This window comes from Fistularia commersonii, chromosome 26 (genome assembly GCF_037954325.1).
Source record: "Fistularia commersonii isolate RoL2024-O1a breed Wild chromosome 26, RoL_Fcom_v1.0, whole genome shotgun sequence".
NCBI lineage: Eukaryota > Metazoa > Chordata > Actinopteri > Syngnathiformes > Fistulariidae > Fistularia > Fistularia commersonii.
The window spans coordinates 12,124,647-12,147,108 of record NC_141309.1 but is presented as its reverse complement, the minus strand read 5'-3'; the positions used below and the strand labels follow the sequence as shown (position 1 = coordinate 12,147,108).

Here is a 22,462-nt window from a genome sequence, read left to right as displayed (position 1 = left end):
CAGCCGTGCGTGGAGTTTGTGACGCGATACTCCCGCGACAATTTAAAAACTACCATCGTAAGGAACGGATGGGTGTCTAACACCCACTTTTTTGTTTTCCAAAGTGACATTCGTCAAATGTGAGGACGCTTACGGCTGCGTGGTGTGTGTCCGTTTCTCACGGAGTACTTTTTTTCTAACTTATTGTGCAGTTCTCGCGAGAATACACCTCGAATTGAAACAACGCGGGTCTCACCAGAGATGTTTTGAATGGGAGGGAGATTGTTGCATTCCGGTTAAATGGTGGGTTAACGGCGTGAGTAAGTCAGTCGGATGACATAATCGGTTGCTTTTTATTTAAAAACATTGTCCTCTTGAAGTTCAGCATGACCTCGCCAAAAACAACGACGTCATAGATTTTTTTCTAACATTCAGGTGAGTTTATGGTTATACTGTGTTGTGGTTGCATTCGATTGCCATAAACAAGCATCGATCGTGGTTAAAATGGTCGTAGATTTCTAATCCAAATATTATTTGCTTCATTCGAGGTGGAAGACCATGTTCTGGTAGCTCGTATCAATGTCTAACAGTTACCCTCCGAGAGTCGTTGACGTTTACGCGTAAATTTCGTGAATGGGCTTGGACCATCTTTCATCGAAGCACAGCTCTGGATGCACGGGTGATTTCGCGGGAACTGTTGCTTGTTTTCTCAAAAAGAAGAGATAACGTCGTTGAAAATCTGGATATACCGTCTCATATACGGATCAGGACGGCTTCCCGTTGAAGGTGGGACTTTCCATTTGTCAAGGTAGGGTCGTTTCCTCAGCTCGGCTTAGGTGTTCGAAGGAACGCATCGTGTGCTAACTCGGGTGATTGAACCCCGTCAACTTGCACGATTTCTATGTGACAGCTTTTGTTTCAGCACAATCATGTTCTCCGACCTGAGCGCCCAGAAAGAGGGGTCATCTCTACTCTCCCAGCCGGCTGAAGACCAGGGGCTGGTGTTTGAAAGGGTGGCCCCGACTTACGCTTCCTGCTCCGAGCGCTTCAGAGTCGGGGAGCGGAGCTTCAATCGCCAGTACGCTCATATTTACGCGGCGCGACTCATGCAGATGAGACTCCTGCTCTCGGAGAAAGCAAAGCAAAAATGGGGTGGGTGTATTTGTGTGTGTCTCTGACATTGACGCCCAAGATAAAACATGAATATAACTTTTACGTGCATGTGGCTTCTTTCTGTCACATGTAGGACCCGATGTTGTAGTTAGGAAGCTGTGTGATCTTCAGACGGGGGAGCAGTGTTGCGTTGTGGGAACATTGTTCAAACGTATGGAGCTGCAGCCGTCCATCCTGAAGGAGATCAGTGAGGAGGTTTGCGTCACACTACTTTCACCTTCTACCTGTTGTTTTGTTCCCCTAGATCAGGGGTGGGCAATTATTTTGGCTGGAGGGCGATATTTCTTACGGAATTTTTATGCGCGGGCCAACTAGGTATCATGTAATCAGGGGTGCGCAATATGTCGATCGCAAATGTAATATTGGTAGATCGCATGACATTAAAAACAATGGACGTCAGCCTATCATCCATCGCGTCACTCGATTGATATACAGGTCAGCCAATCAGATGACATCTTATTTTTTCTGACACTGAGGTCACTGCACATGCACAAACAACGGCGCGAAGTGCAGGGAAACTAACGAGCTAGTTAGCAAGTTACCTCCAACTTTTAGCCCTCGGTTTATTCTCTTCAGCTTAAGAAGGGGTATAAAATGAGTGGGGGAGCTGGACCAAGTAAGAAGACAAAAACTTATCAGTTTCATACGGAATGGGAGGAGGACTTTTTATTACGATAACTTTTTCAAAGTGCGTTTGCCTCATCTGCCGGTCTAACGTCGCAATACCAAAGAAGGTAATGTGGAGCGGCATTTTCGGACTGTTCATGGAATATACGACACGGCCATCCCGCCGGAAAGTGAGCTGAGAAAGAGAAAGGTGAAGGAATTAAAATCCCAGTTGTCCGGACAGCAGTCACTTTTCACACATTATACTTTGCAAGGGAAAGCCGCGACCGAAGCATCGTTCCGGTTCAGTCACGTCATCGTTAATATGGCTGGCCGGAAGCAGCAACTGTCCGGACTAATTATTCAGTTCAGTGCAAGTCAACAGAGCAAACTTAGGGCAGGACAAAAAATGTACATCATTATTTTGTGTTGTGCAATATTGGCTCATGTAGTTATGCGATGTACATCAACATACATTGTAAATAGAAAGAATGTTTTGCATTTTTGTTGTGGGTAGATGATTTTGACTCATTTCATAAGTAGCTCGCGTGCTGAAAAAGTGTAAGCACCCCTGATGCAAATTGAACAAAGGGAAAATTGCCATTTAGATATTTACATTTTTTTGGCATTTTATTTCAACTTTGAAATAATCAATGATCATATAAATATATAGAATTAAACAAATGGAAAAAAAGGAGTTTTTAAATTGGAGGTACAGATAAAAAAGCAAAACAGGTCTGATGTTGCATGTGGACACTAAAACGCCCACATCTGTTCTAGGTTAGGCAAAATGATCACATGTACTTGTACATACACATGTGTATATGTTACATATATATTTACATACCTTTAACGCTATTTTTATTTATTTTGATCTTTACTGTTCTTTGTATTTTCTTTTTCTTATTCGTTCATTTGATCCTTATGTATATACAAAGTTCTATTCTGATTCTTCCCCACTTGACTCTTGAGCAGACCTGGGCATTTGACTGCCCGCGGGCCACATCCTACCTGTTTTTTATCCGGCCTGCTAAACTATTTTCTTTGAATATTAGTATTTCAATCAATATTGAATTTAGAAACTTGTTTTTTCAATTTTGTATGGATGATCACATACAAAATAATGTTGGTTGGTACATTTATATGGGGGGGGGCAATAAAGTATCAAAGTATTCTGATTCTGAACTCCTAGTCTATTTTCACATTATCAGCAGTGATTTTACGCGAGCCTATTCACGAGTTATTGAGGCTTTACAGATAATAACGTTGTATGCAGCACCTGCACTGTGGCTGACAAAGATGGCATGGGCTATTATACCATTATTGATTTTTAGTGTAGAAGAACAAATTGTCCAACCTTGCCTGCATGTTCTGTATTAACTGTTGCAACTATTTGAAACAGAAGTATAAATCTGTCTTAATGAGTGACAACATCCAATGCTGAATGCAATTCGGTGTTATGACTGTCATGACTTTTCCTCCAGCACAACCTGCTACCCCAGCCTGCCCGAGCCAAATATATCAGCGACACAGACGAGCTGATTCTGGAAGATGAGCTCCAGAGAATCAGACTAGATGGCAAAATTGACAGAGATAGGTGTGTCACAGGTGAGTATTTGTGGGCATACCTCCGTAGGTGTCACTTTGAGAAAATGAGCCATATCACAACATCTGTATTTTTTTTTATGCAACAGGTAGCGTTGTTGCAGTTTATGGAGCTGAGAAAAATGACGGAAGGTTCACCGTAGAGGACTTTTGCTTAGCTGATCTGCCTTTGCAGTCAGTGAGGCCTGCACTCAACTCTGACAGGTAGTCAGACACATTCAGCATGCAGTAAGCAGTCAGTATTCTGACCTTTTTTTCTGTTTATTTGAAGAGTCTGATCTGTTTTTATGAAGGTTCCTGCTCCTGGTGTCAGGACTTGGCCTCGGTAGCAGCCATGCCGACAGCATGCTCGGCCTTCAGTTACTGGTTGACATGGTAACAGGTCAGCTGGGTGCCCAGGGGGAGCAAAGTGGAGCGGCCACAATATCAAGGGTTCTGCTGGCTGGAAACCTCCTTAGCCCAAGTGCCCAGGAAAAGGACACAAGCACTAAGGCAAAATGAAATATATTCATTAATTAAAGCTTGAACATTGCATAATGGTACATTGATTTATTTGTTTTTTTTTTAATGAAGAATCAATTCACATTCCATAATAATTTACTTAATCTAATCAAGTGTTGTTATTTATAGACCTAACATGCAAATCTTAACCTAGAACTGTGATCATGACTTCAATGACTAACTGTCATGAGAGGTACTTTAATTGCCTGATCTGTCTACAAACACTTCAAGATAATGAATCTGACAATATTCTGCATTTCCACCGCCCCTATCTGAATTGTGTTTGCCACTTTGACATCAACAACGTAGTATTCATAATTGTTCTGTATTTCCTTGTACGACACCAGTCGTTACTGTCAGTTCTGTTCAAATTCAAAGGTTAAATTTGCTTCCATTAACTCACGGAAATATTTCATGTCCCTCACCCTCCTGCATGTCCAGGCCAAGTATCTGACCAAGAAGATTCAGGCTGGCAGTGTGGAAGCCATTCATTTGCTGGATGAGCTGTTGTTTCAGCTTGTGGTAAGTATGTGATGTGTCTGTTACCTGCATGAAATTTGTTTTCAGCACATGTGATTTTTAGCTGGCCACTGGTTTGTATGGTGAAACGGTAGATGGCTTCTGTTTTTGAGAAGAGACAATAGGGATAAAATCCTCAGCCAATGTCTGATGATATCACCTAGCAGTTTTGATATTACATTTTATAAATACTGTTTTCGCTAAGACTTTTGAAAATTCTTCTGGACTTAACACACAGATATGTGATATTAATGTTAGGGTCACTTTGTACCTGCCTCATGTTTTCAAGGCCTCTGTCCCAGTGGATGTGATGCCTGGCCAGTATGACCCAACAAATTACACGCTCCCACAGCAGCCCCTTCACCGCTGTATGTTCCCGCTGTCCACTGTGTACCCAACCCTGCAGCTGGTATCCAACCCATATCAGGCTAACGTTGATGGAATCAGGTGCAAGAAGGACACATAAGCAAATTCTCACATTTAATTTGTAACTGATACAAATGTACAAACCTCGGTGTTTCCCTCCATTAAGGTTCCTGGGTACATCAGGGCAAAATGTCTGCGACATTGAGAGATACAGCAGCATGACCAGCCATCTGGAAATCCTGGAGGAAACTTTACGACTGAGACACCTCGCACCTACGGCACCTGATACCCTGGGTGAGTCAGGCGTAACGGAGGAGATTAAAGCCTATAAATATGTCTTTTGTTCTTGTGCTTTACATTTGTGAATTTTGTGCCAGGTTGTTATCCATTTTACCAAAAAGATCCATTCATCTTGGAAGACTGTCCCCATGTTTACTTCAGTGGCAATGCGCCTAAATTTGAGTCCAAGGTCCTCAGAGGTACGTGAGTGTGTGATTGAGTGAGCGTGTGTTCTCATTTCCTACAAAGTGACAACTGCAATTTGTTTTTAATCGACAGTGGACGTTGTCTCCCAAAATATAGACAATAGGGAAACTTATGTAGTGACGTAACACAGAAGTATCACTTACTCAGGCACACAATAGAAGCATGTAAAGTGTTAAAACTTGGATGTAGTTTAAGTTAGACTTGGGGTCAGAAAGTGTATGAATATAATCAAGGTCTAGTGGTTTGCATTTTGTCACTGTGTCAATTTTGTAAAGGCCTTCACTGTATTGTGATGTGTTTCCATAGTCCGGTTTGCAGTTCAGATATTGCTTTTCTCCCTTACTTCAGTGTGTTTTGAAATGCTTTTTCTCATTCATTTGTTTTACCAGGTCCTGAAGGCCAGGAAGTTCTTTTGGTTACCGTCCCCAAGTTCAGCAGCACCCAAACTGCTTGTCTGGTGAATTTACGCACTCTCGAGTGTGAGCCAGTCTCTTTCTCCGCTTTCACAGCAGGTGATGATGAGGAGAGTGAGATGAATATCAGCCACTGAGGATTCACATCCCCACCCAACCCAGTGTCAGTGTTATTCAACCATATTCTCTTTCTGCCTTCTGACCATAGTGTTCCCACCAATGCTGTAACAGTTTCCCCGTGGAAAATAAATCAATGTCCTCAAAGGTGCTTAAGAAACAGTGTGTATTAACAAGCCTTTATTCAAAAAATGACTATTCTAGACCTGCAACTTTTGTGGAAACGGGGAAAACCGACTTTCCACAAAGGTTTTTTTTAACAAACTGTCCACAATGTAAAAATATTTTTTCCTGGATGAAGACAGTGTAAATAATTCAACTGTTATGAATGCCGAATTAGAACAAAGCAAAATGAAAAGATATGTATTAAAAGGTTCTGTTCCTGTGGAGAATCATTTTTCAAGTGTTAAGCATTAGATACACTATCATGGCTATAGTTAAAGTTAAGGGGCTGAAAGAACCTTCCATTGCTCACATCAGACAGAGCTTGCTGTTTTTTTAATCTGCTGAAAAAAAACCTTCGCCAAAAAAACGATCTATGTTTACAGAAACAGACCTTTGTGTGAGTGTGTGTGTGTTTGTTCAATAGTCATCAATGTTGTACTCAAAGTTATCGTCAAAGATGGGGTCTGTGAACCCACCAGGCGTTGAAGACTGTCCCTCCTTTATGACCCACTGATCATACCAAGATGTGGTGGCCTCTGGTGACGTGGGAAGTAGTGTGGTTGGGGGTAACGTGGTTGTCGGGGCTGGCGTCGTCGTTGACCTTAACTTCATCAGTCTCTGTTGCCGGAGGCGACGGAGACGAGCTATTCTGAGTCTCCGCTGCTGCTCAGAGCTTAGCCGTGAAACTGATGAATGACCATTGTTTACATCAACTGTTCTTTTGTTGCTGTTGAGTAATATCGGGTACTGTAGTCTGGTATTGCCATTGCCGATAAGGCGAATAGGCTTGTTGCCATGGAGAGCCATAATCTGCGGGCAAACGAAGAAATCCTAATGACCCGGCACTAATGCATGGAACTGCTGATCTACTCAATTCTGATTGTCATCTAATTACCTGTTTAATGCGATCCCAGTTAGACTTGGCCAAGTTGAAGCTGCAGGTTGTGGCTCCTGACTGATAACCAACCACACAGAGCTTGGTGACTGTGGAGAACCCCTCCGCTCTTGCTGTCACACGGTACTCTCCTGGGTTTAGCAGCCGCCAGTAGTCTCCTGTCATGGCTACAATGCCAAATACAGTTGGTTGAGCACGCTGTTGCTGCACACCATTGTGATTCAGAGGGTGAAATTATTTGCCAATATCTTACCTGTAGTAACATCATGGTTTATTCCCTCAACAGATATGCTGGCATTTGCAATTGGGTTTCCTTGCTGATCCTTCACAATGCCTCTGATGCCACGATGTACCTGAACAGAAAATTGTGGGGGAAGAAAAAGAAAAATACAATTTAATTTTTTGTCATTATTGCATGTCCATTTGTTGAAGAAAATGCAGCAGCAGAATTTTTTTTTTTTTTTTTTTTGATTAAACCTTAAAGTTAGTTTAGAGAAATGTTGGGGATTCTCATAATCCTGGAGGTGATACTATTTGACCTGTAGAAACAGCTGGGCAATGGAATACGAGGGCAACAAGATGCCACTTTCTGAATGCCAAAGTTGATAGTTAGTAACCATTATTCCTCACAACTCTTTGAATGTAACATTTGTACGTTGAAATGAGAACAATCAACTTGGGCAGCATAAAGGTGAAGTAAAGAATCATGTAGAGTCACATGGAAGTTACTTGAGCGTCAGTGGTTGTTCCTGACCTGCTCCATGAAGATGAGCAATGCTTCTCTGTTCTTCTCCCACTCGTACACAAGCTCGCTCTCATGAGGGAACTTATCACACCCCAGGAACACGGACAGCTCCAAACAGTTGGTGTGCAAATAGCTAAAATCATTCATACCTGGGGAGAGGATCAGTTATTTGTTGAGTCTGCACTGCCCATCTTGACCACCAGGGTGTGTTCTCAATGCACAGAATAGATGAAATTCATTCATTACATTCAAGGAAGCTACTTGGTCTTTACTCACTTCCTGCAATTGGCTTCCACTTGGCACGGTTGATGATGCCGTGTCCACTTGCAGAATCTCCGTGGCAGGAGCCGTGGTAGTTGTGTGTCATTGTCAGATGTGTTGAGGCATAGGATACAGCCAGCCACCTGAAGAGCGACTCATCAGCAGTGGTCTGGGGTTCATCCTCGGGTTCAGTGTACTGGTGTCCTGCGCTTCTATCTCTGTCATCTTCCTCCTCCTCCCTGCGGTCATAACCCTGATTGTAGCCATGATCGTAACCGTGGTCATAACCGTGCTCGTAGCCGTGGCCCCGCCACTCTTCCTCGGGCTCCGCATAACCCCTCCCTCTCCACATTTCATCTGGTTCTTCATCAAAGCCCTGGTCCCAGTCTTCCTCATACCTTGGAGAAATAAGTGTAGGTTTTCATAGACAGCGATAAAAAGGGAATTACAATGGGTATTTATGCAAATAAAATCTCTCTGTCAGGGAACAGGGAGAGAAATGCCTACTGTCTCTTCTTGCGGCTATGAGGTTTATCATTGTCGGCAGGCTTGTTGGAACGTAGATTGTCAAACGGATAGGCCACCACCATCTCACCACCTTGGAAGTTTGCACCCAACACAAACGGATAACTTTTCATCCAGGAGATTATAGCTCTGGTCTCCACAGCCATCTGGATACAAACAGAAGGATGAAGTGCAAGGTAAACCTGTCTTTTTTATCTCACAGTACATTGAGCTACCTGTTATTATAAAGTGCACAAGAATCTTTCTCACAGTATGCAACATTATTGAGGCAAACAGGACATTTCTTCTGCAAAGCATAACAACACTCAAAGGACTTCCTCCTTACTGAGTTGTTTTCCTCGAAGTTCTCAGGTATAGGTACATGGTGGTTGGGAGTTATTTTGGGAACCATGCCCTTGTCTTCAGCTTCCCAGATTATGCTGTTCAGATCAGGGAAGTTCTGGAAAATATCAAAGCCGTCATCTGTGAAGTGGCCAGTGGTCCATCCACTGAGCTCCGATCCCTGTTGAGGCGGCAAAATAGAGCAAATCATCAAGGTCAACCAGCAAAATGAATCATTCACAATGGCAGGCCTATTTCCTGTTTCTTCATTTTTTTGTTGTTGTTGTTACTAACCACTTCAAAAGCTTCTTCATGTCCATCGGGATTGAGTGAGGGCACCAAATGAATGCGTATCCCTTCGACTAGCCGCTGGGCTCTGGGGTTTCTGTCTTTATATTCTTTGCACAAGTACTGCATGAGAAGTAGCAGTAGCTCTCGACCCACTGCCTCGTTACCATGTAGACCCGCTGTGAGGCGTAACTCTGGCTCACCTGCAAAGACAGCCCCAGGCTGAAGTTGTTAGTGCACCATAATCTGTTCCGCTCAAGATTATATGGATGCTACCGCGCGGACCGTCGAATCTCAATCTCACAGAAACACTGCTAAGTATTTCTTCAAGCACAGGGATGAAAACATTCCCACCTATTTCATGCTCCGTGGGGTTACCAGAGATCACCATGGCCATAATGTCCTTTCCCTTGGAGCTGCGGCCTAAACTGTAGACATTGGTGATGTTGGGACACTCTTCATTCACCGACTTCATCAACTGAGCAAGGGACACACAAATATGCTGCCGTTAGTGCTCAAATTGCTTCAACAATTTCCTTCGGGATTACTAAAGTTGTTCTCATCTCATCTCAAAGTGACATTGCGGTATGTTTCTTTCCAAAGGTTGCTGTGGGCTGCAAATGAAGATTTTCATAGCTTTGGCTTTTGAAAAGGCGTTTTTGCTGAAACCTGAAAGAAATTACCTATAGTTGATTTCCTACTAATTTTTGTCATGGCAGCAAAAATCTCCCTCTCGCCTTAAATTTGATTTGTTGTTTGGGGAAAATGGCTGATTTCCTGATCAAACCACCGAGCCGGCAGATCTGTGGGGATATGTGTGCACATGGATACTTACTGTTACCATTTCTGTGAAGCTGTGATATTTGAATTTTAGATAGTGAACTGGAGTCACTTCATTTTGCCTGTACTGGACGACATCTGGATCTGTAGGTGAGAGGCCATGCAAAACGATTATTATTTTTTCAAAGTTAATTAATTGATGTGCAGGCATGAAATATGTATGTATTTGTGCAATGCTCACCAGGCAAGGGGCAGCCCAGAACCTCCAGTCTCATACAAAGAGTGCCGTTCCAGCTTTGTGGAATTATTCGGATGTAGCGAGCCACCACAGCCTCTGCCAACAGGTTCATCACGGGTGTGTCCTTATCATTGTTTCCAAAAAACAACTGGGTAGAAAATGGAGATGGGGAAATGGAGAAAATAGGATATGCTGCAGCCAAAAGGAAAAATACTTTTTTTATTTTTTATTTTTTGTCAGCCCACCCAGTCAGCATATCCATCATTGATGGTGGTCCATTCTCTGCTGTCATTGCTGAAAGCTAGGAAATAGGATGTCACAAAGTCATTCCTGAAAGAATGAAAGAGAGCCTCGTTAAAGTTGAGCAACATTATAATAGAAACAAATGCATGTTGTTGCTTTTTTTTTTTTCACATCTTACTCATTCAAGGAGTCTCGTCCCTGTGTTATGACCCCAGTGAACTCAGTCTCCCGGCGTGCATCAATCTCAAACCAGTGATTCTTGTCCTCTGTGTTAGCGCACCATGCTCCACCTCTCATGCTATCCTCATTGTCCGAGCCCTGGGAACCACATAGACCACAACACTGCTGCAGGCTCTTTTTACTGAGTGACATTCTGATCACTTCCTCCTATATCTATTTTTTCTAAGATAGTCATGGTATTACATACATAATCTTTCATATTCAATTTATGGTATGCAATGCCAACGTCCTACAATACGATTATATGCTTTTGTTCATTGTTCAAATGTCATCACAGGTATCAACCGATTGAATTATTTTGCAAATAAAGTGATTCATTATCAAGAAAGTATTACCCCATGTAATTACGGTTTAAGACAGCAATAAGGGTAAATATCTTCCAAAATGTGGCTTCTATGTAGAGTTAATTTGTAGGTCGCAGTGGACTGCATTTAACTGTTGACTGATAGCTGGTGAATGTTGATTGTACAGCAGTCCTTTGCTGACTGATGTGTACCTGCATGTTGAGGCGGGCCCTCTGGGGTGAAAAGTGATACTGAGACACAGAAGACGCAGAGAGCTGGTCTGACTCAATCCTGCGAGACTCCATTCCCAACGGAGGACATTCTATCATATGCACAGAAAGCGGAGAAAAATCACATAATGTATAAATTGTACCATGGAAAGCTATGAATTGTGATCCAGATTTGGAGAGAAAAAATAACATACTCTTTGGCTCTTTGTAGACACGTGGTCTGTTCTTGGCCCGCTCCTTTGCTTCCTTCAGTTTTCGTGCTCTCTCTGGGAGGGGTCAGAATAACATTCTTAATACAAAATAAATTGCAAATTGTTTGCTTTATCTCTCTTTCTATGCCCTGAAACAATCTCGGAATTCATCGTTGTTTTGCAAATTTTATATGCCAAAAATTCCCGTGAGCACCCAGAGGGCTGGAGTCCGGAGAACAAAATATCTTGAATTTACTCCAAGTCCAAGAGCGCTCTAATCAAACTCAGATGATAAAGCCGTAGAAAACTGTCAAATGTCATCTATCATAGCCACAATTCATTTTCTGACTCTCTGCTATATACTCTCATGGAGAGCTGACCACACATCCAGCGACATCTAAAGTCCACATCTGCTTTAGTGTCACGGTGTGACAGATAAACTGCTCGGACTTCAGTGACTTTCACATTCTTTCAAAGTGAGCTGAAAATGTTTTTCACCGTGTCTCCAGCTGGGGGTGACGCATATGCACAAAGGACGTGCCCTGCTGGCAACGTTCCCGACGGATTTAGACATAATTTAAGCCGATCCCAATTAGACCCACAGGATAGGTACTGAAAAGAGGTGAACTTTTGTCCGTTCCGTGCAAGTTAAAGCAAGCACGTTAGCGCCAACGGCCCTCAGAATTTTGGATGGTAGGAAATCACATCTGTCTTCTCTTATGACAGTAATGCGATCCAAGGTAGTGAAAATCTCAGAGCCAGGCTTTAATATAAATGTTTAGCATATAAGTCACAGGTCATGTTTGTAACTTTGGCACCTACGTCTTCGTAAGTAATGTAATATGACATGATTATACACTGTGCCGTTGTGTAAGCAAAGCCCATATCGGGATTGTCTTACCCTTCTCTTCCCTCTCCCTCTCTTTGGCCGCTCTCTCTCTTTCTTTCTCCATCCATTTTTCATCTGTCTTGTCTTCTCTTCTCCCTGCGGAAAAAGAAAGAATCGAGAAGACATTTCTATAAATAAACCAGATAGCCGTGTAGCAAAGTGTTTTTGAGTTGAGAGATTTTGGGGAGTCATTGAATCCCAAAAATCCGCTTTCAGATCACAACATTTGAAAGAGTCATTCCTGAAGTTACTGAAAGGAAAGTTGAAACTTCTTCCTGTCTTTTTGCTTTTGTTGGCAGATAGTGAATCTAATGTAAAATGTTGTTTACGGATATAAGTTGTGTGCATGTTTGTGTTTGCGTGTGTGTGTGTGAGAATACGTACTCATTCCATATTCATCATAATCGTCATACCACGATTCATAGGAAGGCGAAGACGTGTGATCCTCTGCAGGAAAATATACACACAGTCAGTCTCAGACACAACACTGTGAGTTTTTACTGCCACATGTTACAGGGTGGTACAGCCTGATTACTTCAAGCGCAATTAGATATTTACTATGTCATTAAGTCGCTGGATGTTTTATTCACATTTACAAGAGTAGTAACAGTTCCAATCTGATGGCATCTTTTTTTAATGCCCTACAAACTATGGAAACTTTTCTTGACCGTGTAGAAGTAAACCCACCCTCTCGTTTTTGAAAGTAGGGCAGGTTCACTAAAAGACTAACTATAATGTTATTCCCATGTGCTGAATTAGTCATGATTTCTCATCCGCTCCTTCTAGAAAAGCACAGATGGGATGGATTTTTCATCTGTACTACAAGTCTAGACACGTCCATATTTACTTAACTGCCCACCGGAAATCTCGACAAACTGACAGATGGATGGTAATTTAATTTATTTCACATTTAAGCAGCACATTTACCTGTTATAGTTTCTACTTCTATTTCAGGGCTGACTTCCGTGGCATCTGGGAGTGGAAGGTTATCTGGTACGTTGACTAGAGGAGTGGAAAAATAAAGACATAATTAAATGATTAAAAAGCCAAAAGGGAGCTTATGGAAGCCTTAGAAGTAGAAAGAGAAACAGGGGGCTGTCAGAGAGAAGAGAGGGCTATACTGGCTGTTAAGAAGTTAAGAAGTGGAAATAGCAAATAGCAAGAAGTGGAAATAGCAAAACAAAAAATACAATGGAAACACACCATTTTGAGATTCCAATATTTCATGGACTAGATTGCCACAGTCTTAAAACTGTATTATTGTTATTACTAAATTTGCTTATTACTAAATTTGCTCATCCTGCAGCTTTTTTGATGCAGATGGTGTGTCGTGTGTGAGTATGTAAAATTGCTAATTGAGGCCTCACTGTGTAGAGTGTGTGATGTGTGGAATCTCGCGGAGGTCGAGCGTAAACAGCTCATGTCATATTCATCTTCTGAAGTGTCTCTCTGCTCGCTTTTACGCTCACTTGACGGCAAGCTCGCACAAGATGTTTTTGTTGTGTCAGAAATAGTTTGCAAGCCAATCGTCTCGTTGTTTGATATTCGTTGGACAGAGTCTGAAGGAAACTAGATACCTCCAGAGCGTGAACCCGAAATAAACTTGTGGCCAAAAAAGGAGACGTTAAAGTGATTCTGTATCACGTTATTATAAATACATTATAAATCACAGAGTGAAAAAAGTCTAGATTAAAGTTGTAGACATTTGAAATAACAGTAACAAATATTCAATTAAAAGCATAAAACGCATGAGAAATATAAGAATTGTCTGAGAGAACAGTAGAAGTGTTAAAAACTGCTTTAGTCACATCCTCCACTGCAGTATGATGCATGTAAGCATTTGTGTTTTCTTAAAAAAATATATGTTTTTTTTTTTCATGAAACTTGTCATTGAAATGTCAAAACAGAAAATTTTAATTTTGATTTGTGTACGTATTTGCTCAAATGCTGGAAATTATTTTTCTCTTGAAAATCCTGATCTCCAATCTGCTGATCTACATTTTAAATCCAACTTCTGCAATTGGATAATATAGATTTAGTACATTACCAAAATTAATTTGAGTACATTATATCAATTAAAGTTTTTAATCATGCCGGCGATTTTCAGCCAACTTGCCAAACTTGTCCATATCAAGTCTTTTGGAAAAATGTTTACTGCTGCAATGACAACCGGCATGATTCAAGTTAAATTAAAGAAACCCTACACAAATAGGAAACAAAAGAAGAGGAATATTAGTAGGAGACATACAATTAGCATCCCAGTAGTCATCTGTCACTGGGTTCCAATCGACCTCTGGTGCGGCAGTTGCTGGGTCCACCTCCTTCCAGTAGCTGTCGTAGTTATCTGTCACAAATGTGTCCTGGTCTGGTTTCCAGTTGTAGTCGTCGGTATCAATCACCGGCGTGGTCGGCTCCTCTTCTTCCGGTCCCCAGTAATCACCGTCAGTCACCGGAGGTTCTGGCTCTTTCTCCTCTGGTTTCCAGTAGTCCTTCTCTGTCACTGGAGGTTCTGGCTCTGTCTCTCCCGGTTTCTTGTAGTCATTGTCTGTAAATGGAGGCTCTGTCACTTTCTCCTCTAGTTTCCAGTAGTCATCATAGACATCTGTTACGGGGTTAACCAGATCTTCTTCTTCAGGATTGAAGAAGTCATATGTAGGGTCTGTGAATGGAACCTCAGGCCGAAGACTGGATGCAGTGGTTTCAGTCTCCCAATAGTCTTCATCCTGCTTCCAGTAATCATCTGGCAGCGACAGAGGAATTATGAATTAACATTCGACTGAAACTGAATAGTCCTGAGCGACCGATATTGACGGAGAAGTATCCTGTTCGCTAAATCAGTGTTCTAAAAATAAATGTATGAAGGGACAAGACTAGTGCTATGCCTTGAGTATCTTGTTTTTGAATCCATAGTATGACAAAAACAGATATAACACTACAAAGTAACAAATCAAGTTTTGTCTTTGGCTTACCGTATATTGTTTTTCAATCTATTTGTAAATATTTTCAATATACATTTGAAATCATTTATACATTTCTATCACTAATATTGATTGAATGATATGCACAGTAATATGGAGTTCCACCTGAATCAATTTCAGGACCTTGACTTTTCAACAGATCAACTCTTTCTCCAAATATGGATAAATACCATTTCATGCATCTTATCCTTCCTTTTGCTTTTAACTGACAGCGATACATGACAGTCTGACCTCATGAACCAGTGTCATAAATGAGTTAATCATGCTTGGTGAACTAAGTTAAGGATGTTCGAGTCAGAATGTCTTCTAACTGAAAACAGTAACTCAATCAGAAACTTTTGGCGGATCTAAAACGCTGTTCAACGAGTTCAAGATGAACCCAAAGAAAGCGGAAGACAAGACGAATCCCTCGTCGCTGCAATGGCTTGTTTCTTGTACGTTGATAGGTCTTAAAATCACTTCATTTGTCTCCTAATGCACTCCTAAAGTGGATGCTGACCTAAATACATTTCTGATTGATGTGACAAAGACAGCTTTAACCAACTCTTTAAAGTGCTTAAGTACACATATAGAGGCAAAAACTGTTCATTTGAGCATACTTATTTGTCTTTGAGTTTTGTCATAAATCTAATCTACTGTATCTATCAGTTTTATTACACGGTGACACTGGAGCATGTTTATTCAGTTTTCCCTGGAATGAGAACCAAAGTTGGTGGAAAGCCTCTTTGTGGAAGATAAGTGGAGAATGAACTGAGCGCAATCGGCTATGTAAACTTATTTAGAGTTTATCGTTCACTGAAGTATTCCAAAAACACGCATAATTTCTTTATACAGTTTTACTTATTTAAAAATTCAACCTTTGTTCCCTGTTGAGGGCCCTAAACCAACATCAATGCAGTTTTTATTTACATGTGGTAATATTCCTTACAGCACTGTAAATTGTGCTATATTGCATGTCTTCTACTATATCGTGAAGCAATATGATTATTTCTTCAGTTTAAAAGTAGTGTTGACAAAAGCATTGCAGTTGTTAAAACTGTAATTTACGACGCAACTCTCCCTCCCAAACAATGTAATTTATCACCCACCAATATCAGGATAGTAGTCGGCGTACTCCTCGGGTTCTGTGGGGGGTTCAGTTGGTATCGCTAGAGACAAAAACGTCACAAACTCAGCAACAGTCATTCAAGTTCAAGTCATTCAGATATACAGCTGGCTTGTTGCCTTACTTGTTGTTGTTGGTGGAAGGGTTGTTGTTGTTGTTTTCTGTTTGTCCTTCTTCTTTCCCTTCTTTTCGCCTTTTGGCTTTTTGGTAGCATTGGGGTCCTTTGGTTCTTTGTTCTTTTTCTTGTCCTTCTTCTTCTTTTTGCCCTCTTCTGGAGCTCTCCTTACTCTGTCTGAATTCCCAGAGTAAAAACACAAAGAATTAAGATGAGGTCAACATTTATTCATGGGATCTGTGATGAATTAAAAGAGAATTCATGATATGTGGATTATTTCAAATAATTAGGGGATTATTTTTTTTCAATTGAAAAACGAGAGTCAACTTTGAACTCTATGCGATTCTATTTCTTATCACTCGTCTAAGACCAAAAATGTTAAAATGTTAAAAGTTAAACTGGAATGCTGCTGTCAGCAGCCGGGTTAGGTCCACCACCATTTCCTTTTGGGGGCTGTCTGAAGACTTCTGACACTATCACGGAAAAAAAAAACCCTGTTTCCATTAGTTGTGGTACATTAACCGCACCTCAGTTTCAATGACACAAATCCTTCTAGATTTCTAACAAATACATATGAGTCACCTCAGCAGTATCTTACCGCTCAAACATATCAGCGGGATTCATTAAGGAGCTACTTTGGATGTATTTCATCTAAAGCTTCGGCAAAGTCCCAGAAAAAGATTTACTCCTTCAGCCCCCACAAATCCATCCTTTTAGGATGGTTGTACACCAGAGTCACCACCAAGCACATACGGTTAGAGAATCAGAGGCAGTGGAAAAAGTCTGTGTCATGAAAATCTGTTTTCAAGATACTGACACCCTTTGCTGGTCTGACAAATTCATCCGTCATCTAAAATGTGCCTCCAGCTGTGAAGAAGCAATGATGTGCAGGCGACTGTCGGACACTGCGTTTGCTCTAAAATGACCCTCAATTTGACTCATATTTGAGTCGTTTTAAATAAAACAATGCTCCCAGGGGTGCACGTCAACTCACCTAACTTTGTAGGCGCCTCTGCATCTCTCTTGACCTTGCCGCTGACCCCGAGTTGGCACGGCTCCGCTCCGAGTCCTGTTTCTATTTCTAATTTATTCAGGGACTCGTCTTCTAGCTGGTCCACCGTCTGCTCATCTCCTTGGCTGAGCCGGAGGGAGATGATTCCCCCGGCACTCTCCACTCCTCTGAGGATCAGCAGGCAGCACAGCGCCAGCAGAGCCATCGACAAGACCACCGGCAGGCGTTTCATACCTGCTTCTCTTTCAATTGAGCAGTTGTTTGCACCGAATGCTTCGTCTGATGCCTTTCACTTTAGTATCGCGCCTTGTTCGATGCTCGGTCCGGTCTCACGATGGTGTCGATCTTTCTATTTATCTATCTCAAAAATTTGATTTCACCTTTTCTTTCCCTGTCTCCTTTCCATATGATCCATACTTTTACTCCAGCGGGGAAATTTCTGCAGCTCCTCGTGTTCCCAAAGCCCCACTGTCAACTCAGACGCCCAGTCTGAGAGAGAGAGATGGAGTGGGAGGGGGGTAGGGATAGATGGCGAAGGGAGGAGGTGGGTTGAAGCGAGACAGAGGGATACTCGGCAAAGCAGCAATCCTACCGAATGAAAAGACCGGTTTCCAAATGATCCAGCAGGAACGGTCAGCTGAGACAACAGCTTAAGGCCAACGGATTCCCTTCACCTGGCTGACGAGTCAGAACAGGTGCAAGGCTCCAAACTGGAGGCAGGGGGGGAGAGATGACGCTTCGGACCGGCGCTTTTGCACCTCGTGGTTAGAAAAAGACAGTCCCCTTTTTGTTTTGCTCTGCTGACTTGCCTGATTGAGCGCTTTCAACCTGAAGATTTGAGCAGAACACAACTACAGGAGACTCCCGGGACACTAAATTCCACAGGAGAACAGGGAGGAGGAGGGGGACGACAAGTGGGAGGGAGAGGCAGGAAGAGAAGGGCGGGGGCTGTCATTTTGTCTGAGTCTCAACAAAACTCATCAGAGTAAGATATTCAAAGTGAATGAATTTGTCCTGAGTTTTGCATCAATTCACTTTTTTTTTTTTTCAGTCCGGTATTACTTTTGTAATACCGGTTGGGAGGGGGACTGCTCTCTTCTCTGGAGCTCAGTCATTCTTTCCAGCGGGTGTTGTGCAACTGTTTTTCTCCTTTTTGTAGAAAAAGTCGCGAGCCGTGAGGGAGGTCACTGAGAATGAGAGAATTGTTTGAACAGATGACAGAATTATGACCTTTTAAAAATGGGGGTTGTATTTACTTTCCCCTCTCCTCTCTCAGCTCTGTTCATTGTATGAAGTGTCTGAAATGTAACTTCCTGAAACAGCAGTTTTCAAGCCTCCCCAAATTGTGGAGAAAATCAAAAGGTGTTTTATGTAAAACTAATAAAAGTGGTATTCCCTGCCCGGTTCTTACTCATCCCCACCTGCACACATCCAAAAATGAAGCCAGACAACGGTGCATTTGTTTCTGAAATATAGAGAAATAATTATTTTGAGTGAATGAGAGATGAGTTAAGAGAGAGAAAACACCCTATTTCATTTGAAAGAATTCTGGTAGGATTTACAAACATGAGTGTTCAAATTATTTTACGATCAACTGAGAGAGGCCCACATGACTAATCAGACCAAAACATGTACAACTTATTTACTAAATTATTCATGTTTTACTCTCAGGTGGAAGAGTATTAAATTGTGAGTAAACGGCTCGATTTCCAGTCATTTGTATTGCAACATGCCTTCGTTTCTATGACCACGGCTGCAAAGAATGCACAAGATAAATTCATACTTCTGTAAGGCCAAGCAGCGGCCTGTTAGCTGGCAGGGACATAAAGCAGATGGTAGAAATCACTAAGGGAAACTTTGACCCATTTCACAATATGTGTGTTGGTTTTCATCTGGGGACAGAGAGTTTTCCAGTCTCAAGGATGGAACCATTGTTATTTATCTTTTTTTTTTTTATATATTCAGTAGCAAGTTACTAACTGGCTGTTGCCATTTGTAGTGAGCAGGTAGTGTACAATGGCTTTCTGCATTATATTCACTGAAAACAACAAGCCTGCTACAGACAAATACAAAACTGTGGTTAGGTTTGCATTTGAATACAGCTGAAATTTTAACCAACATCTATGAATATTTTTTTTTTTTTAGTTTTACTTTTTTACTAAAAATGTTCTTTACTTTGCCGGAGCCATCAGCTGTATGTTACCGTAGCAGTAAACATATAGTCTTAATGCAAGCATGTTGATATATTGACAGATATTCTATTCAAAAAACAAAAACAAAACATTATTATATCGGCTTCAGGGCAGACCTGGACATTTTAAGGGCCACATCCGGCCCGCCAAACTATTTTCTTTTATTTATATATTTTAATAAGTATTTTCAATCAATATTGAATTTAGAAACTCCTTATTTTTTCCTTTTGTTTAATTTTATGTGGATGATTACATACAAAATAATGTCTGTAATTCTAAATGATCATTCATGATTTTAAAGTTGAAATAAAATGCCCAAAAATGTAAATATTTAAATTGCAGTTACCATTTTTTGGCCCGCGCATAAAAATTAAATAACAAATGTAGCTCGTCAGCCAAAATAATTGCCCTCCCCTGATATTTATGAAACATTTAAAAGTCCTGTTAATATTTAGCAACTTTATTCTTGAAAGTTCATGAGTGCAAATGACTAGGATTGCCAATCCATATCATGAGCAAGACGACTGCGAGACGATGCAAAGAGGTGGATTATAAAGAGCAAGTCTCTGGAACTGCTAGTAGACAGGTTTGTTGCTCTGTTAGAGCCTGAAGACAAAGTTGATTTATGTTTTAACCCTCATCAATAGTTATTGTCTTCAAGTGGCAGACAGAGTACGAGGTGAATGGAATGACAATGGACAGGAAAGGAAAGCGTAAAAGTGCTACAGAGCTCTGAAAGTACACATGATATTACAAATTAAGAGGGGGTGTTCATTTGGAGGTCATCGTACTGATATAGTATTTTGAAAATAACAAATACTGGTAAAACACGTTATAATATACAGCACATTCATACGACAACAGCAAGAGATGGACGCTTTTGTTTGCCTGATCTTGTGATCGTGATTTAACACATCAAGAAACTTTGCCATGCGGTACAATCCTTTGGATTAAAAAGCAAATATTTTAACCATTCAATAAGCTGATGAAGTTTTTTTTGGATCACTATCCATTTGTACTGCAAAGCTAATCTTAGTTCAAAGTATTTGCTAAATCCAAGCAGGGATGCAGCCCTTTGAATGAACACAAATGACTGTTTTATTTGCTGCTAGAAATGCCCATAGAATACAATTTCTCTGCCGTATTTGACAAATGATGTTGGATCCCCATACTGGTCGCATTCCAACATTCTAGTAATTTAATCTATGTTTTGTCTTGTCTAAATAATCTTGTCCAAGAACCACATAGGATTTTTAAATGCTTTCTTTCAACCTTTAATCTGGCTTTTTTGGTCTTGAATGTCGCCAGAGGTTTTCAACTTGTTGTAAATGTCTGTGTTTAGCCTTGATGAAGACTGACTCTCCTTTCTCCCCCTTTACACACACACATACACACATTCAACACTTGGAATAAACAGCAATCCATTGTATCAGCTTAGTTTGTCATGGAATATTTGGGAGAGAACAAGCCGCAACTGGCAACAAAACAGCTACTTCACAAATTGTTGAATTATTTTTGAGTCACTTAAAATGATGAAATAGGTCTGAATAACTCTGTAATGTCTATGTGGTTCATTCATGCTTCAAATGTGAAATTTTAATGGGAAATTTGCATTTAATTCACTTGTTAATGGCTTTATTTGATAGTCAACATTTTGTTGTATGGAGGCAAAGTTACAAGAAGCTGTGCTGCTGTTCAAGTATTATTATTGCGTCTGGAAAAGTTAATGTTGCATTGTTTACCTGTTTTAAAAGTAATTGAGAAATCTGTGGTTAAGCGTTTTTAACAACATGGTGTACTTATATGTGGTCAAATGAAAAAGGAAATATAAATGAAGGAAACTCAATTCCATACCAATCTAGAACATGTGGACATTAATTCCTCGCTTCATGTCAAAAACATGATCACAGCTTTGACTGAAAATCAGAGGGGATTGACAGTAATGTGTTTTCTTTAAGCAAACCAGAAAGGATGAAAAACCAAAGCAGTCTCTATAACTGCTCAGACTGGAAACACTTACGCATCGTGTAACAGCAGCAGAGAAAACAAACCCCAGGTCTCGGATTTCATTGATCTGACATCCCTTTTATGTCTTTATATAGGTGTATTTATATGGATGAGCAGGGCAGTATACATTAGATTTAGTATCTGAGCCTTGAGAGGAGAATAAGCATTTACTAGGTAGGAAACAATGACATCAGGGAGAGAGAAAAAGAGAGGAAAGGGAGTTGGGGGCGGGAAGGCAAGAGTAAGAGTGAGAGACGACTGCTGTATTCCAGCAGGCTCACTAGGTTCAAATGGAAACAGGGTTGCAAAACTCCAGACAGAATTGTTCCGCTGAGTCTCCTTGGACGTACGGAGACAGTCCTTCAGGATACCTGTCACACAAATGATGTATTTTGTGTCCTGGACTTTCAACAATTCTTTGAGTTCCACGGTGATTTAAGTAAAGTTACCCCATACTGGGTTTGGTTATACTGAAGAAGCAAGTGGAGAGCAGACATTATGGCAAACTATAGGCAAATAGGAGGGAGATTTTTAAGGAACTGTATGATTCTGACTGGGATTACTGATAAAAGCTTGGCGCAGATATATTTTCCATCCTGTGTGTGCAGTGATTCAGCAGGTCCAGTCATCTGGCACTCTGGGACTGGAGCCATGAGTCTGATTGAGCACAGATGTAGAATCATGCTCTCGCAGCACCCAGATTCCTTTGGAGAAGTTCCAGTGCCATTGACCCGGCACCCCCGTTTCTAATCGGCTGCAAATACTTTCGCCGGAGTGAATGATGAAAATGCAACGGGAGTGGACTTGACACTGTCTACAGCGCTTTAGTAAGTCATTTGTTTCATAAACAGAAGAAATCCTGTCGCTAAGTCTTTGAATATAGTCAGGATAGCAGCAACTTCTTGCACTGATTGTGGTCAACAAGGAGAGCTAGAGACAGTTTTCACTGCACTTTGCAGATCAATTATCTAAAGCCAGTTAAAGAGCAGACAT

The 22,462-nt window shown here is 41.2% G+C and overlaps 2 protein-coding genes across 4 annotated transcripts; one reads left to right on the top strand and one right to left on the bottom strand.

Moving 5' to 3' along the window:
- The first annotated feature begins 534 nt into the window (after positions 1-534).
- pold2 (polymerase (DNA directed), delta 2, regulatory subunit) lies at positions 535-6,137 on the top strand. 3 transcript variants are annotated; one of them, XM_086174344.1, is made up of 11 exons: positions 535-787; positions 902-1,131; positions 1,226-1,347; positions 3,243-3,366; positions 3,453-3,567; positions 3,657-3,855; positions 4,306-4,386; positions 4,673-4,830; positions 4,916-5,043; positions 5,127-5,228; positions 5,625-6,137. In XM_086174344.1, exons 2-11 carry the CDS (start codon positions 909-911, stop codon positions 5,783-5,785), a joined length of 1,413 nt encoding a protein of 470 aa, XP_086030470.1. In that variant the 5' UTR covers positions 535-787; positions 902-908; the 3' UTR covers positions 5,786-6,137. The 3 variants fall into 3 exon arrangements, with proteins under 3 accessions (XP_086030470.1, XP_086030469.1, XP_086030471.1); XM_086174343.1 differs by having other exon boundaries at positions 890-1,131; XM_086174345.1 differs by lacking the exons at positions 535-787; positions 902-1,131; positions 1,226-1,347 and adding an exon at positions 1,656-1,886.
- Positions 4,855-17,764, bottom strand: aebp1b (AE binding protein 1b). The gene is made up of 22 exons (XM_086174342.1): positions 17,253-17,764; positions 16,268-16,435; positions 16,127-16,186; positions 14,309-14,800; positions 12,988-13,062; positions 12,445-12,507; positions 12,073-12,156; positions 11,175-11,246; positions 10,963-11,072; positions 10,405-10,544; positions 10,229-10,313; positions 9,987-10,131; positions 9,801-9,889; positions 9,320-9,443; positions 8,972-9,168; positions 8,682-8,858; positions 8,339-8,502; positions 7,847-8,229; positions 7,580-7,719; positions 7,079-7,178; positions 6,826-6,992; positions 4,855-6,740 (listed from the first exon to the last, which is right to left on the bottom strand). Exons 1-22 carry the CDS (start codon positions 17,500-17,502, stop codon positions 6,348-6,350), a joined length of 3,678 nt encoding a protein of 1,225 aa, XP_086030468.1. The 5' UTR covers positions 17,503-17,764; the 3' UTR covers positions 4,855-6,347.
- Between the last annotated feature and the right edge of the window lie 4,698 nt (positions 17,765-22,462).